This window comes from Hermetia illucens, chromosome 2, assembly GCF_905115235.1.
Source record: "Hermetia illucens chromosome 2, iHerIll2.2.curated.20191125, whole genome shotgun sequence".
Lineage (NCBI taxonomy): Eukaryota > Metazoa > Arthropoda > Insecta > Diptera > Stratiomyidae > Hermetia > Hermetia illucens.
In genome coordinates this window covers 6,686,962-6,701,811 of record NC_051850.1, presented here as the reverse complement: position 1 = coordinate 6,701,811, position 14,850 = coordinate 6,686,962, and the positions used below count along the sequence as shown (strand labels likewise).

At 42.5% G+C, this 14,850-nt stretch overlaps 1 protein-coding gene across 3 annotated transcripts in view; it reads left to right on the top strand.

Annotated features, from left to right (window-relative positions):
• The window catches only part of LOC119650362 (inositol polyphosphate 5-phosphatase K), a 30,605-nt gene extending 16,228 nt beyond the window's left edge, over nt 1–14,377 (top strand). For 2 of the 3 annotated variants that reach the window (XM_038053050.1, XM_038053049.1), the window contains exons 2-6: nt 4,092–4,440; nt 4,510–4,685; nt 4,903–5,133; nt 5,304–5,457; nt 12,705–14,377. In XM_038053050.1, the coding sequence (XP_037908978.1) occupies nt 4,092–4,440; nt 4,510–4,685; nt 4,903–5,133; nt 5,304–5,457; nt 12,705–13,274 (1,480 nt within the window). In that variant the 3' untranslated portion in view covers nt 13,275–14,377. The remainder of the gene's footprint in view (nt 1–4,091; nt 4,441–4,509; nt 4,686–4,902; nt 5,134–5,303; nt 5,458–12,704) is intronic. The other variant, XM_038053051.1, reaches the window with a different exon arrangement.
• The last annotated feature ends 473 nt before the right edge of the window (nt 14,378–14,850 follow it).

Below are 14,850 nucleotides of genomic sequence, written 5' to 3'. Positions count from 1 at the left end.
TTATTTATCCTATGATTCTTTGTATCTTCCACCGACGCAAGAACTATTGCATCTGGTAGCATACGCAGAATCAAGTGGTCTCGAAGTCTTAATAGGGTGCGATGCGAATGTTCAACATATTTGTTGGGGCAGTAGCAAATGCAATCCAATAGGAGAGAAGCCCATTTGATTTCATCACTTCAGCTGGTCTCATGACTGTAAACGTAGGGTGCGCCCCTACGTTCATGTGACCACAAAGAAGCGAAGTAATTAACCTAACAATCTGCACTTGAAAAGTGTTTAGAGTTGATTAAACACTGACGGGTGCTAGACGAGGTCTCACTGTCAGATCATCGACACCTAGAATTCAATCTGACTATTGCGGACAAACAGTCTGTATTATAAAGACGGAACCCTAGGGAAACAGATTGGACAAAGTTCAATGAACTTCTTGACAATAAAGTACAGCTCCTTTGGTGACTAAGGACTCCTTTGGCGCTTGAAAATGAAGTAGAAATTCTGAACTATACACTTTTAGAATACTATAAGGAGGCTTGTTCTATTTCCCGAAGCCAAAGCAGTAAAACGGTTCCTTGGTTGAAACGGGAAATGCAAAAACTCAGCAAATCAATCAGGCGACTTCTGAACTGTGCTTGCAAAAGTAATAAGAACGAATACTGGTTAAATTTCCGGAACTCACAGCGTGAATATAAGAGGCTCGTAAGGTGTTCGAAACGAGACTCCTTTAGTGTGTACTTTAAGGAACTGTAAGGCGAAAGAGAAACTTCAAGACTGTCCAGATTCGTTGAAAGGGATGAGTCACCCAAGTTGGGCTTTCTTAGAAATCATGGTACTTTCACGAGTTCGTTACCTATAAAAAGGTGAGAGCTACCATACTGTTCTTTGAATAGTTCAAAGCACCTGGCATAAATGGCGCTCCGATAATACTTAGGCATCCGAGCCTATGAATCTGCGCCAGCAGTTTCCTGCTGTTAGCAAAGTTGAGTCTCGGTCACCAAATGATGCATGCATACATCAAAACGGGTTTTATTATGGATGTATACATCGCAGTCCTGCAGCACCAGAGCAAACTGCAGAATTTCTGGTATTGTTCCTGGATATGGTGCTTCCATGTTAACTTAGGGTCTAGGATGTACTACTAAATATTCGACTGCTTGTACCAGCTGGATTTCCACCCTTGCTAAGCTCCTCCAGGAGCCACAGCAAGGTGTGGGCCTTGAAGTGTGAGCTGATAGGTTTAAAATTCACTCAAAATATGTCCTGCTTGGCATAAAAGGCGACTAACATAGATGTTTGTGAGCTAGCAACCTGCAACTCTCGAATTTTACTGAGCTCCAGAAATGGCTGCCATGTCTTGGAAAAGGATAGATTCTTCGACTATAGAAGCCTTTATCCGTGTTTTTATCTCCTGGGAGTCGGTGTAAGGCAAATTATTAGCTACGAGATTCCGGCCCACAATCAGGAACATCTCAATAGTACAGTCTTACGCACCAACGGAAACTTCCGATACAGAGGAAACGGAAGAGAGAAATTGAGAATAAAAATAAGGGACCTAATCATAGGCGTGGATCTGAACATCTCGCTCATCCGTTCTCCCATATTTTTGGACTGACTAGGAAAAAGACGAGCTAACTAATATGGACGGGTGCTAGGGTAGAGCTGCAGCTGGATGCAGGAACATCGAAACGGTCAAAATTTTCTATAATGATGGCTTTATGGCCCTCATGGTTAATAACAGTTAACACAAAGGATCTTTGATCATTCACCAATTCCTTATTTCATTGCAAATGTCGCCCAACAAAGGACTAAGGAACTCTGGATAGGGGAGTCGCTGGGTAGCATCTATAATGATCCAGGCAGTTGGACAATGAATATTCATGGAGTTCGGCAAAAGAAATAAGCTCCTGTGTTGCTGCGGCACTTATTATTGGATGCACTGTTGGACAGGCGCAAAGTAGACTTGGCAAATTTATGGGGCGGGTAAGCGGGTGGATTACTATTCATTGTTTCAGCTAATGACAAGTATTGGGGGTCCTATATCTATCAGGAGACGTCTTCTTATGGGATCAAGACAGTCTTATTACGTATAAAAATATAAGCTGCTTGAAGTAAGTTGCAATTTGTGACCTTTTCTTAAAGTTGGCTTGGAACTCAGTTTCTCACTGTCAGGGATATGGCTGAGGAAAGTGACTTTGAAGAGGAGAACAATATTCCGCTTGCAATTATAAGGGAGAAAGAATATGATTGTTTCAACTTCTGGATCAGGTAGATCATGTCTTTCAGTGGACAATGCAAGGATTTCTAATTTTTGGACACAATAACAGGAACTCATGTCAAAAAACGGAATAAATTGTTCGACTAGCTGCTTGTCTGCAAAAATTCGGGCAAAAGGACAGACTTCTACCACTCTTTTCGCCCTTAATTGATGAGGTGTACCATGAAGACTGAAGAGTGCCAATCTCTCTAAGCAATCTCAAGAAACACAACTTCCACAACCTGCAAATATACCCGGTGCATGACCTATGGCACGCGTCCCAATCAGCATCGATGTAGCTTATCTGGCTATATCTCCTTGCTCCGAAAGTAAGATCTAAGTCTAATGTACCTTCAAGGTAACGTCGCATACGCTTCACAGCTTGCCATTGACTGGTCTCAAAACAGTCATTGAATGGACTTGAAATACTGGCGAGCATGCCCTATATCAGGGTGAGTCATGGCTGAGCAACACATTAACACTCCAACGGGGACTCTGTATGGCGGCTTCTCTTCATCTTTGGCGGTTTGAGCGTTCTTGGGCAAAATGGGGTACTAATTGGGTGTGATTCTGCTATTCTGAATCGATATCTATATATCTAAGGTGTATTCTTTTCTTTCGCTTTTGAAGTTCGTGTAGATACTCGCATTCCCGATTTTCGGTTCTGCCCCAAAAATATGTAACTCTGCGTTCTTCCACTGGTGTCTACAATGCCCAGCATGTTTCTTCTTTAGATGACGTCCATCGTTCCCTCAAATTAACTCCAAACGCTTCTTCTTGGCTTTGACAATAATGTTCTTGGATCCTTACTTCCTTTCAATGATGAACTTTCAAATGTTCTCGGTGTATCCTAGGATATCCATTTGAATTTCTTCTCCAATAACAATGTTCACAAAAGCAGTGAAAATATGAAATTGCTCTATGTGCATACTACGTTCCCACCATTCTAGCATGTTGAGGAAATCCCTTTGTGACTACTGTGGCTTTCCGTTAAGTTTTATTCCTCAGGACTAGTCGACTTGCTACGTTGACTTCACCTAATCCCAGACCTCGGTCTTTAGTGTTTAGTGAATTCACATCAAAGAACAAGTAAGGATCATGCTCGCTGAAAGCATCCTGAAAAATTGTCCTATTATCCCTGGGAACTTCTGTCGAATATGGCGCCTAACCAACTTAGAAAGCTTTATATTATCGATTCTAGTTGTTTAGTGCAACATCAATGATGTCTTTAGGTAACAAGTCCTCCTCGATTCCCCTGACGACATCCGATTCATTGCCTGTCACGTTGATGTCAGTCTACCTTTTGAAACTTTTTCAAGAATCGTACATCCCGGAGAACTTCAACTCGGTATTCCCCAAGGATTCAAACTTCGAAAGCTAGCTAATGTCAGGAGCAGAATTTTCGCGCACATGGTTCAAACTTGTCTGTGCTCTTGATTCATATAAACATTAACAGAGGAACTAAATTCTTGAAAGTGTCTAACGTTCGGCGTCTCTCCCATCTATATCTTGTAAAAGGTTTGACAGAGATTCCTGATGAAGTTCCAGTTAATATTTTTTCAGTACAAAGGGAGGATGAAAGTCCAAACTGGATCAGTAGACATTGGGCCATTTCAACTAAGATACGGGTTCTCCGCTCGGTTACTCCGTTCTGCTCTGGGTTGCTGGGGATCGTCAGTGGACGCTTCACCGTTGACGTACTCCATTCCATAGTCTATGTGTGGAAACTTTATCTTTTTGCTGTATTACGTATCGATCATTTTGAAATTCTTGATCTGATCTTGAAATAAAAGAATTAAATATTTGTTATTACTAAGTATCAATCCATTTATTTCAGCCTCTACATAGTCACATGGAACGTAAGCTCCAAATATCCAGATGCATCACCACTCACAAACCTTCTTGGATTAGAAAAAAATCCTGAAAATGACAACCATCAACCAGATTTCTATGTTATCGGTCTCCAAGAAATCAATGCTCAGCCACAAAATATGGTTTTGGGCTTCTTCAAGGACGACCCTTGGACACAACGCTTCAAGGAAATCCTCAAAGAACGTGACTATGTCGCTGTCAAATCTGAACAAATGCAAGGAATGCTTTTAATATTGTTCGCAAAAAGGAAACACATATTGCATTTAAGGCAAATCGAAACAGAATACACTAGAACAGGTTTAGGAGGGATGTGGGTGAGTATCTGGAGAATATATTAGATACATCTTTTTTGAGAATTGGCTAATTGGATTCTTCTATTTCAGGGTAACAAGGGTGCTATTAGTATACGCTTGAGTTTATATGGGACAGCGGTTTCGATAGTCAATGCTCACTTGGCAGCTCACGATCATATGCTTGACGAGCGAATTGTAGATTTTAATCAGATTTTAGACAATCATCACTATCATGTGAAGATGTATCGAGAGATATTTGACCATGAGTAAGTTCTTCATATTTTTAGATAGTTACTGTCAACAATTCTTGGAAATTGGCGGAAGTCAAATGTTGGTTGGCCTAAGTCGGACCCCAAAAATCCGATATTTTTAATCAGTTTCCAGATGCGAAAAGTATCTATAATTGACGCAACAGTCTCATTGTTCTTTCCTATACGCTTACTAAACTTGGGATTAACTATGGTTTCCTCTCTGTCATTTCAGCTATGTATTCTGGTTCGGTGACTTAAATTTCCGTCTAAATGGCGAGAATGAAACTACGCCCCAAGATATTCGTGCAATGATCCAAAAAGACAAACTATCCGAACTTTTGGATCGTGATCAATTGAACTCTGTCCGCAAAGAGGGTAGAGCCTTTTATCAACTGAACGAACGACTACCAGCATTTCCACCCACTTTCAAATTTGAACGAGGAACCTCTAATTATGATATGAAGTGAGTAAGCAAATGATGGAGTTAGATAGTATCTAATTCCACCGCAACTTTATATAAGTAACTAAATCACTTCATCCAATTTTGATAAGATAAAGAGCTTTATCGATAAAAAATCGATAGTACGTTCCACAGGGGAAAGTTTGCTTATTTTTGGGTTGGAAACATTTCAGACGAAGGCCAGCCTGGTGTGATCGGATTCTGTACAAAGTTAGGGCTGATGCCTATCAAAACGTGCAATTAAGCATAGAACAAACATCGTACAAAAGCCATCCGGGATATACGATTAGTGATCATAAACCTGTAACGAGCGAATTTGTAATTAAGGTACGTAATGAGAACATATTTCAGTTGGAAGTTGTGCCTGTAACCGTGCTTCATTGTTGAATCACCGGGTTTCATTGTTCTTTGGTTTTGGTAGTGGTGCATTTATCTAATTCATGACTATCGCTTGCTATCAGATTTATACTATATCATTGCCTTTAATTTAGTTGGCTGCTTCATTAATCTTGGCTAGGATCATTTCTCTTCATATAAAATGAACTTTTATTGGTTACTCTTATGCCTCTACTATCAAATTGCAGCTTACGTTCTCAATAGAATAATGAAAGCATGATTTATATTTATTATCTTATCTGAATGAATATTTTATGGGCTTTGCCGAAATTCACCCTATTGCAATGGATAATGATGTAAGCTTTATGGCAGCGCTTTTGTTCGGTTTCCTTTTTTACGTTATTAGTGCTTCCAGATCGATTTTATTAGTCTTTTAGGTTAATTTTTAGTTCAGGCTATTCCATTTTATTTATCAAATGATCTATACGTTCCGCATGAATTCTTTCATACACATATATATATAGTAGGGTAGGTGAATACATTTACGCAAAGAGTAATGAACTTCCGCAATAGTACGTCGTCGCAATACCAACTAAACACCTCCCTGTCATTAGAGAACTAGCCTGGAACTATTTGACTGATTACTTCGGTCCCTCCATCGGCCGAGCTCAATCTTGTTCGCTACAAGATGCAGTCGAACGTAATTCGCAACACGACTCCATCTGCCAGCTCTCCTCAGCACCTCTCTGATAACTTTGCCTGGAGAGCTCTCCTGTGTCCACGAAACTCACCCCACCTTCCAATCCATAACTCAACACACACAATCAGTAAATAAGACTAAAAACCTCCGCACCCTCTTAAAAGTGGGGTAAGGAAATAGTCAATCTCACCATGCTTTAAGCTCATAGGATCTGAATTGCTAATGAGCCACGCAATCAATCTGCCTCTTGACTCATTTCGTCAACAGAGTTCCCCTCGGTTCGTGTGCGTTGCCGTTCTTCACGAGCAACCACCTATCCGCAAGCGATGGCTCGGCACGTGGAATAAATTTTCTCATGTGCATACCATATCTGTCCATCTTATGGAATTGAAGGTATTTCTGACATCAAGTGTTATAAGGAGCGCTATCCTTCGAGATCGACGGCTGTGTGCCTCGCATCCACGACCGTCATAATAGCATCCACCGCGGATCTCCCAGATCTGAGCCCGTACGACCTTGAGGGCAAGTCCCTAACACGTTTCGTTTCAGCAATTTAACTCCTGATGAGCTTTTTGAAGACTTTCCCGGCCATGTCAAGCATGTTCAGTATGGAAATTGCAGGTCACTCCTCAAAGTGTCCTCCAGCGGAACTCTACCTGTTTGAAGAGCTTCCACGAACCTCCCGATATTTACTATCGCGACGTTCGCGCACAGGGGAAGCGTCAACCACTTCGAACGCAATGTCCTGGGGGTCACTTACCGAGAAGTCTTCAAAAATTCGATTTCGACGCAAAAGTTACGTCACGGATGCTTTTTGGTAGCCTGGGCGCCGGAATGTTGATTGGATCTAGTGTTTAAAACTACGAGCCCGATTATCGCCGCGATTTCCAGGATTCGTTTCTCTGAAGTACGGGTAAAGCACGCTCCGTGCCTGTGCTCCGTGCCCAAAACTACGTCCTTCAATGCTTTGAGTTTGCGTCGAAATTTGGGGGGGGGGGGGGGGGGGGCGCTCGGCCACCTCCGGGGACCGGGTCTAATTCAACAGCGATTCCGCCATCGTTCAGTTTCCCTATAAAAGACACTTCTGTTCAGCTGTTTACGGGTTTCATCTTGCGGCGGATTTCGCTGGGAACTTTCGCAAAGGTTTTGCTTGCCGTAGTTCTAAGTTCTGAAAGTGATCTACCTCCTTGAATTTGGACCGACGGTTTTCTGACAACGTAGAGTGTTGCTTCCTTTTTTCCTTCTTTGTCTTCAATATATCACGCCCAGGAATATATTTGGATAAAGTCTCCTTCAATCCCAACTTCCTCTTTACACTTTTCCCCCGGTCCACTTTGTAGGGGGCTGTCTACGATGCTTTTGGCGTTTACAATGTTCTCAGCGGGAAGTACGGCGATTTCTGCCTTTCTCGCGTATTCTGCTGAAGTTCATGTTTGCCAATAGGAGGAAATGCGGTCCAGTAGTTCCTCGAGTTCCTGCAGCCCGTTTTTCACGCGTTTGCTGACGTTCTTCTTAAGAAACGTTACCAACCGCATGCGTTCCATTACTATCGCGCATTTATTGATGAGCCTTTCCTTTACGGCTCTAGCTAGGACATTCCACTGCACGCCCAAATCCACTTGGTCATGTCTAGCTACTTTCCCTGAGCTTTTTTTTTTGCAGAACAGGAACACTGCAGGGTATTGGAGATGCCTTTTCCGCACCATCAGTCGCATCGCTTCGCAAGGCTTCCGCTATTTTGGCATCCCGGGGTCTCGTCAGGTCTTTCAGCCTACATTGCCTCGTGTGTTGAGCAACACATTTCCACGCTGCGCCCAACCCTTCCTTCTTTCCTGTTATTTAATCGACTTAGCTTTTGTTCTCCGTGGGGATTTTACCAGCGCATCTAGTGCAAGCAAGCGGACCACAATAATCAACACCTACTCCAGTTTCTTCAGCCCTAAACCTCACTTATCTGATCCCGGAACTCACGGGCGAATTAATGCTCGCTTTGGGCAACGCGGGCTACTAATACTCATTCAATGAACACTATCCAATCAAGGTCCTGAAGACGCTGGCTCCTGATACACTCCACAACTACCACCTTGGCATAACTTGGCTCACATCACCCAATCGACGTCAGCAGAGAGCGGTCTAGAGGACTCCCAGTGTATCCCGTCGTTTACGGGACATTCGCGATTCACTCTTCACCTGGAGACTTTTACAAGGCTACCACTACCTAGGACGCAGGTATACTGTCAACTAGAGGGTCACACTTAATTCGCAAAAGAAATCCGAACAATTTCTTTTGTTTCTATGGCATCCCGTAGTACATCCGTCAGCTGATACGGTAAGCGTGTTGACACTGATTACGCTTTAGAACGTTAGTTCTAATATGACCTTCTCCACGGATTTGATTATGAATGATGTTAGGCAAATTGGTCTGAAAGATATAGTGTGAAAAGGATCCTTTTTACCCACCCTCAGAATAAAAACCAGTTTTGCCCACCTCCATGCCCTGTATATATCCCAGGGCTTTGCTGCCCCTTACCATCCTCAGAAGGGAATGTAAGATGATTTCTAGGCCTCTCTGGATTAGTGCTAGGAAGATGCCATCTACTACGGGTGATTTCAGTGTTTTAAAAGCTCCCACCTTACCCTAGCTTCCGAGCATACCTCTTTTGCTAGTTTGCAGTTCTCCTTTATCTCTCTTTTATTCGTTGTTGGGGTGTCAGGCATAATGCTGCCGCCTGCCGCCGTGGGGTAGGACCCCGTGAAAAGAGTTCTGAGACGCAAGTACACTCATATTTCCTCCTCATTCTCGGTAAATGTCCCATTTTCACTTCAAACAGACAGAAGAGATTGCCCCGTTTTTAGCTACAGCTTTGTAAAGCCTGGTTGCTTCGGCAATCAGTTCGATCCCTTCATAAAATTTCCCGAACCTGTTCCGTTTTGCTTCCTTGATCGCGTTGCTATACGCAGTCAGTCCATTTTTGTACCCTGGCCAGTCCCCGGTTTGTCTTGCGCGGTTGAAGAGTTTTCGCATCTTCGGTCTTCTTCTGAATAGGTTCCTTTTACACCAAGATACATCCCTTTATAACTTAACTATCTTAGCCGGACAGCTGGCCTCATATGCATCAATGACGACTAAGTTGAGGTTTTCCACCGTTGCTTCTAGTTCCAGTTCGCTCCTGTGTCACCGCTCCTTAAAGGTGGGCCTTGTTGTTGCTCAGGTGGGTTGCATAGAATTCCTAATCCGTTCTCCTGGGATTCCTTATTATTCTTTCTATTTCGGAGTTGCCTTCAATGTCGAATCTGATTATTCTGTGATCAAACATAGGGGACTCATCCGACACCTTCCAATTCCTGACCAGCCCATTCATTAGAGTATTTCCTAGAGTTACGTCTAGTACCTCCTGTCTAGTGCTGGTCACAAATGTTGGAGTGTTCCCTATGTTTAATATTTTTAGCTTATTGTTAAGAATAAATTACCGAAGGTGCTCATCTCTTCGATTGGTGTCGCGGCTTCCCCAGACTTCGTGATAGGCGGTGGCATCGCAGCCGAGGAGAAGTGGTAACGCGCTCTTCTCACAGTACTTCACCAGTTTAGCGACCTATCCCAGTGGAGCCTGGATGTCGCCTCCTGAGAAGTAGCCCGATGCCACGACTGCCTCGCGATTGCTCCTCCCGGCTTCCAGTGAGACTTGGATAGCCACAAGGTCCCCGGTCAAAAACTCTAAAAGACATATATATTAAGAATTATGCAAGTTCTTGGTTTTTCATAAGAGGAGTCCTTGTTTCCTCCATGCAGACCGCGAATCTGCCCCCCGGACATCCAGGGCTTCTGAGCCAGCACTATTCCAATGTTCTCCTTAGAACTTGCCCTTGCAATCACCGCAGATGCAGCTTTCGTATGGTGGAGGTTTATCTGGGCTACCTTAGTGCTGCCTATCGGCTCCGTTATTGTTTGGAGCTCTTGTTCACTGTCACGTCAAGTATCACCCTCTTCCTTCGACATGGCGCTTTCCTGCACGTTGCTGTTCACCCTAAGCCCTAGAAAATCTAGGTCTAAGTTGTCCAGCTTCTGCTCTTCACTGGGCAACAGGTGTACTTTCTTGGCTGATCCAGTCCTTTCCGCCTCAATGGCTTCCGAGACTCCTACGGGGACCTCGGTATGCTTTTCACCCGGTGTCTCCTCAGAGGTATCTTTCTTCGGCTTTTCCCTGTGCACGTGGACAGGTATGTTGTGAAATCGATAGTTGATATGGCAACTCCGATGTTTGATTGCCTCCAGGGATCGGTCATCCATGAGATCTTCCGTCTCTATTATTGCGGATGATGATAAGCTAAGCCTTATTATCATATCTTAAATCTATATTTATCGATAAATCCTGTTGCCGAAAAAGTCGAAAAAAAAACTTCCACTCGCGTTGGATGGGATTGGCATTTGGTCCTTACCAAGTTGAAGCCTTGACGGGCTAGGACAGCGTCGATGCGGGAAGTTTATCAGGACTCATACAGGACTTGGTTGGAAATGTATTTGAACGTGTCCTTGTTTTTGAAGGTTTTCGAGTATATTGTACTTTGGGCCCCGCAGGCACTCCATTTGGGATTGGTAAATGTCAGACCAGAAAATGAGGAGAGGGCGGATAAGCTGTTTGTAACAAAACAGTTTAATCTTCTGGAGCGTCGGGATATTGTATTTGATGATAAAGCATCGGCTCCAGTGCCCTGAGGATATGAGATACCTAGGGCAAACGGGAGGTCATTGTCACCCCAAGATAGGTGACTTCTTTGACCCTTGAGATGGGAGTGTTGTAAATTTTGAAGGAGATGTCCTCCAAACTTTCGGCATCACGTGAGTGTTTTCGTGAAACAGGATGGTTTCGTATTTGTGCGAATTTAGGAAGAGAAAAAGTTGACGGAAAGGATTGATTCTTGCGGGATGCGAGGATGACATAAGTAAGGTGCCGACAGGTGTGACTATATGTGGACTTGGGATTGCTGCCCATCTAGGAAGCTGAAGATCAGTTTGTAGAGGTGCGAGTGGAAGTTTAGCATCCCGGAAAGCTTGAAGACGGATCCATATTACCATGCGGAGTCGACAGTCTTCCTTAGATCGAGGAGATGGGTAGTTGTCGGTGTTTTCCTGAAGAACGTCCGATATTAAAATGAGAAGGACGTGCTCAGCCAAATGTTGGTTGGTGAATTAGAAGTGTGTTTGTCTATATGACATTTTGTTGCACGCTCGAAGATTTCGGCGGACGAATAAACAATCGACATAAGCCTGTAGCTATCGCGATTGAGAGAGTTTTGTTTTTTCTTGGAAATCGAGACAATGCGAGTACTCTTCCAGTCAGCGGAAAAGTGGACGTTATTGCGGCAGTGGTTGATGATTGAGGACAAAATAAGGCGTATTTTTTCAGGATGGGATGTTTTCCCAAAGTTCTTGATCAGGGAGTGGTTGAGAGAAGGGGTTCGTGTTAGCCTGTCGCGGTAGGAAAGATGGATGTAAAAGAAGGTTGGAGATGGGCTCGTTGGCCTTGTTTTCAAAAAGCTGGTCATGAAGATGGAAAGTGCATTGTTGCGCTTGGAGGAAGTGGTCGGCAAGGGTGTTCGCCTTTTCACGCGGAGATGTTTTGAGGAAAGTTGACACATTGTTGGCGAGTTTTCCCAATGCGGGGACAGGTTTTTCTGAGTTCCTTGTATTGTGACAGGATTCAGCTCGGTGTTGGCGAGGTGGCCGTGGAGGTGGTTAGTGCAGAAGGTTAGAACTCGCTCGCGGGATGACCGGATTTCATCTAGGAAGTGTGAGGATTGAGAGTCTTCTTATATTTCATATCCGGCAAGATGTCATTGCGAAGAGAGGCGAGATTGTAGTAATTGAGAGAACGGGTCGGAACAGTTCGTCACATACTTGTTTAGTTGCTTCAGTGTTTTGACAAACTTTCAGATCAATGGTACCATTGGAGTCTTGACTGTTGAAGGGGAGTAAGAGAGATGGAAATTCGGATGTAAAGGCTGCATTTATGCGCTCCCAATTGGCTAACTAGAAGTTAGGGACTGTTGGGTTGGGGTTTTGTCGGGGGTCTGGGAAGTTTTCAAGGAAGGGAAAAGTGTTGGGGTTTGAAATCTTATTAATATTGTAAAGGAAATGGTCGAGGTTGGAATGGACAACCGTTTGTTAAAGGTGATCGACTTTCGTATCAATTTTGTAGGTAATATTTATTCCTGTAAATAGCTGACATTTACTGCACTAGGATTTTCCTTTTTTCGATTCATTATTCTACGTTTAGCAATCACAGTACAAACACTTCAGTTTTATGGGGAAATTTAAATTCTCAGTACAGCACTTTCTAGTTCGATGTTAATTGCTGAATGTACGCACTCCATGCAATGCTCCGCTATCGTCCTCTGTTCGTCCTATTTAATTTTACTTCTGATTTTACATTAATTTAACTTCTTTCTATTTGCATGATTACTAATTTGATCCCCAATCCCTTGAATGATGCACGAATTTCCTGCTTTTGACTTGCAATTAACCAAAACTTGCTTGAAGGTAGTAGAAAAGCCCCAGCATGAACAACCCACTGCTAACCGGTTTATCGGGATTCGCTCCTTCCGATCTATGGAGCCTGTTGATTTTGGTGATGGAGTCCAACACCAAATGATGCATAATGAACTTTATCCTGATTCCGAAAATTCCATACCCGTTCAGGTGTTCGAGGACCCAGCGGAGAAGAGTATCGAATTTGCATACATTCCATCATGGCATATTGGCGAGGACAACAGTATCCTGTATACAATTCCAGAAGGATTCGAGGAGAATGACGGGACCGATTGGATTGCCATTTATCGTAGTGACTTCAGCAGTTTTTCGGAGTATGTAGGTTATGAGTATACCGCCCGGGTTGATGAGAAGAAAAGCCCAAGGACGAAGAATCGGAATGTCAGGCGTTCGCTGAGGCTGGAGTTCTCCGAGAATATTGACCTAACCGATGGAGAGTCTTATATCCTGCTGTATTTCCAAAGTACCGGACTGAAGGGAGTGACTGGCATGGCTGGAATGAGCAATGTGTTTAGGGCCGAAAAACGGCCCCCGTCGCCACGGTTCGAAGCTGTAGATTAGTAAGAATGAAAATTATCGCTTAGACTATAATATCTATGATTGACCCTGGTAATGAGTTAAGATTTACATTGTAAAATATTCTAGATGAAAACTGGATAGAACGAAGATAGTTTTCGTTCCTTTCCTTTGTATTTATTATGTAAATTCATCTTCCTGCTGTTGAGCTTGTAGTTTTTAAAGGAAATGTTACTAAAAATTTTAACACCACCAGATTCAGATCTGTATTCAAATCTTTTAGCTATTTAGATTGCTTCACCACCGAAGATGAATAAATTAAATTCACCACACCTGTGCTAACCGTTTAAAGGAAGAATGAGTAGTTTTAGTGGCAGAAACTTGGTGAAAATGCCAGAAGGGCGAAAAACATTTTTGAAAATTCATGGTAATGTGTAATTTCCATCTTCCAAAAATACTAAAAATCTTAAAAGTCAACAGTTACGGCAGCTGTTTATCTTATTTTCCCCCTTTGGTATTGGATTTTTGGTCGTTTTGCATTAATTTGTTTTATTTCCGCAAATTATTAAAAACCTGATTTTTTTTCCTAATTTATTTTGTTTTAAATTTTGGTTGATATCCTGAGTTGATTGTCATTCGTTATTGTTTATCTATGTTTGGTTAACAACTGATTTTGCAATGTTAAGTGTATAAACATATATTCAGCAATTTTTAGATTTTGACAGTGACATTCATTTAAAAAAAAAAAATAAAAGAAAAAAATTCCAATTACCTTCAAAAAAAATTCTAATAACAATTCCAAAATGAAAAAAAAATTTAGATTTATCAAACGACATAAATGAAATCATCAATAATGCGAGTAAATAATGAACATCTTATCACATCTTTGATAAGGTGAACTTACATTCAAAGTCTACGTTCAAGTCATAGAAATTAGAGGCTTACTTGGTGATAGAAAAAAAAAGAGTGGAATTCTTTAGAGCCTTTGGTAAATTTGGTGCTTTTAATACAGTTAAACATTGCTTACATATGTGTCTATGAAAACTGCAGATGCGTTTCATCTAAAGATAGAAAACTTAATCAGGTCAGTTGTTTTTATCTTACATAGTAATTGCAGCATTTGCTCAATAAACACGCAAATTAAAGAAGATTGTTGTTTCCATTTTATACCACTCTGTAGCGTATAGGACATCCACATGGTCCCTTCTTTCTTATAGACTTATGAGACTGTACTTCGGTTTGACTGCCACATTTACTATGATAAACCTCCAACCTCGAGGCAAACACAAACGTTCATGACGCAGTTGACACATTTAAACCCCGGGGACAAGCTCGAGAATCTCAAGAGACTCGTCCGCTTCAACTAACCGCGAAGCGGAGGCGGGTGGGATTCATGCTTATTAAAATCCAACCCCCGTTTTATCCAGCAACAACCACGCGGTATTACCTCACGATGATTTGTCTTTAGGCCCTGGTATTTTTGCTCCTTTGAACTTTTTTCAGCAGCTTGTTCTTTATTTTTACGGTTGCGGAGGAAACCCTATACCAGTTTCCCTTCCCGCATCTTCGCAACTAATATCTTCCCGGCTTGCGCTTTTTCCCGGCCCTTGATTCAGGTTCT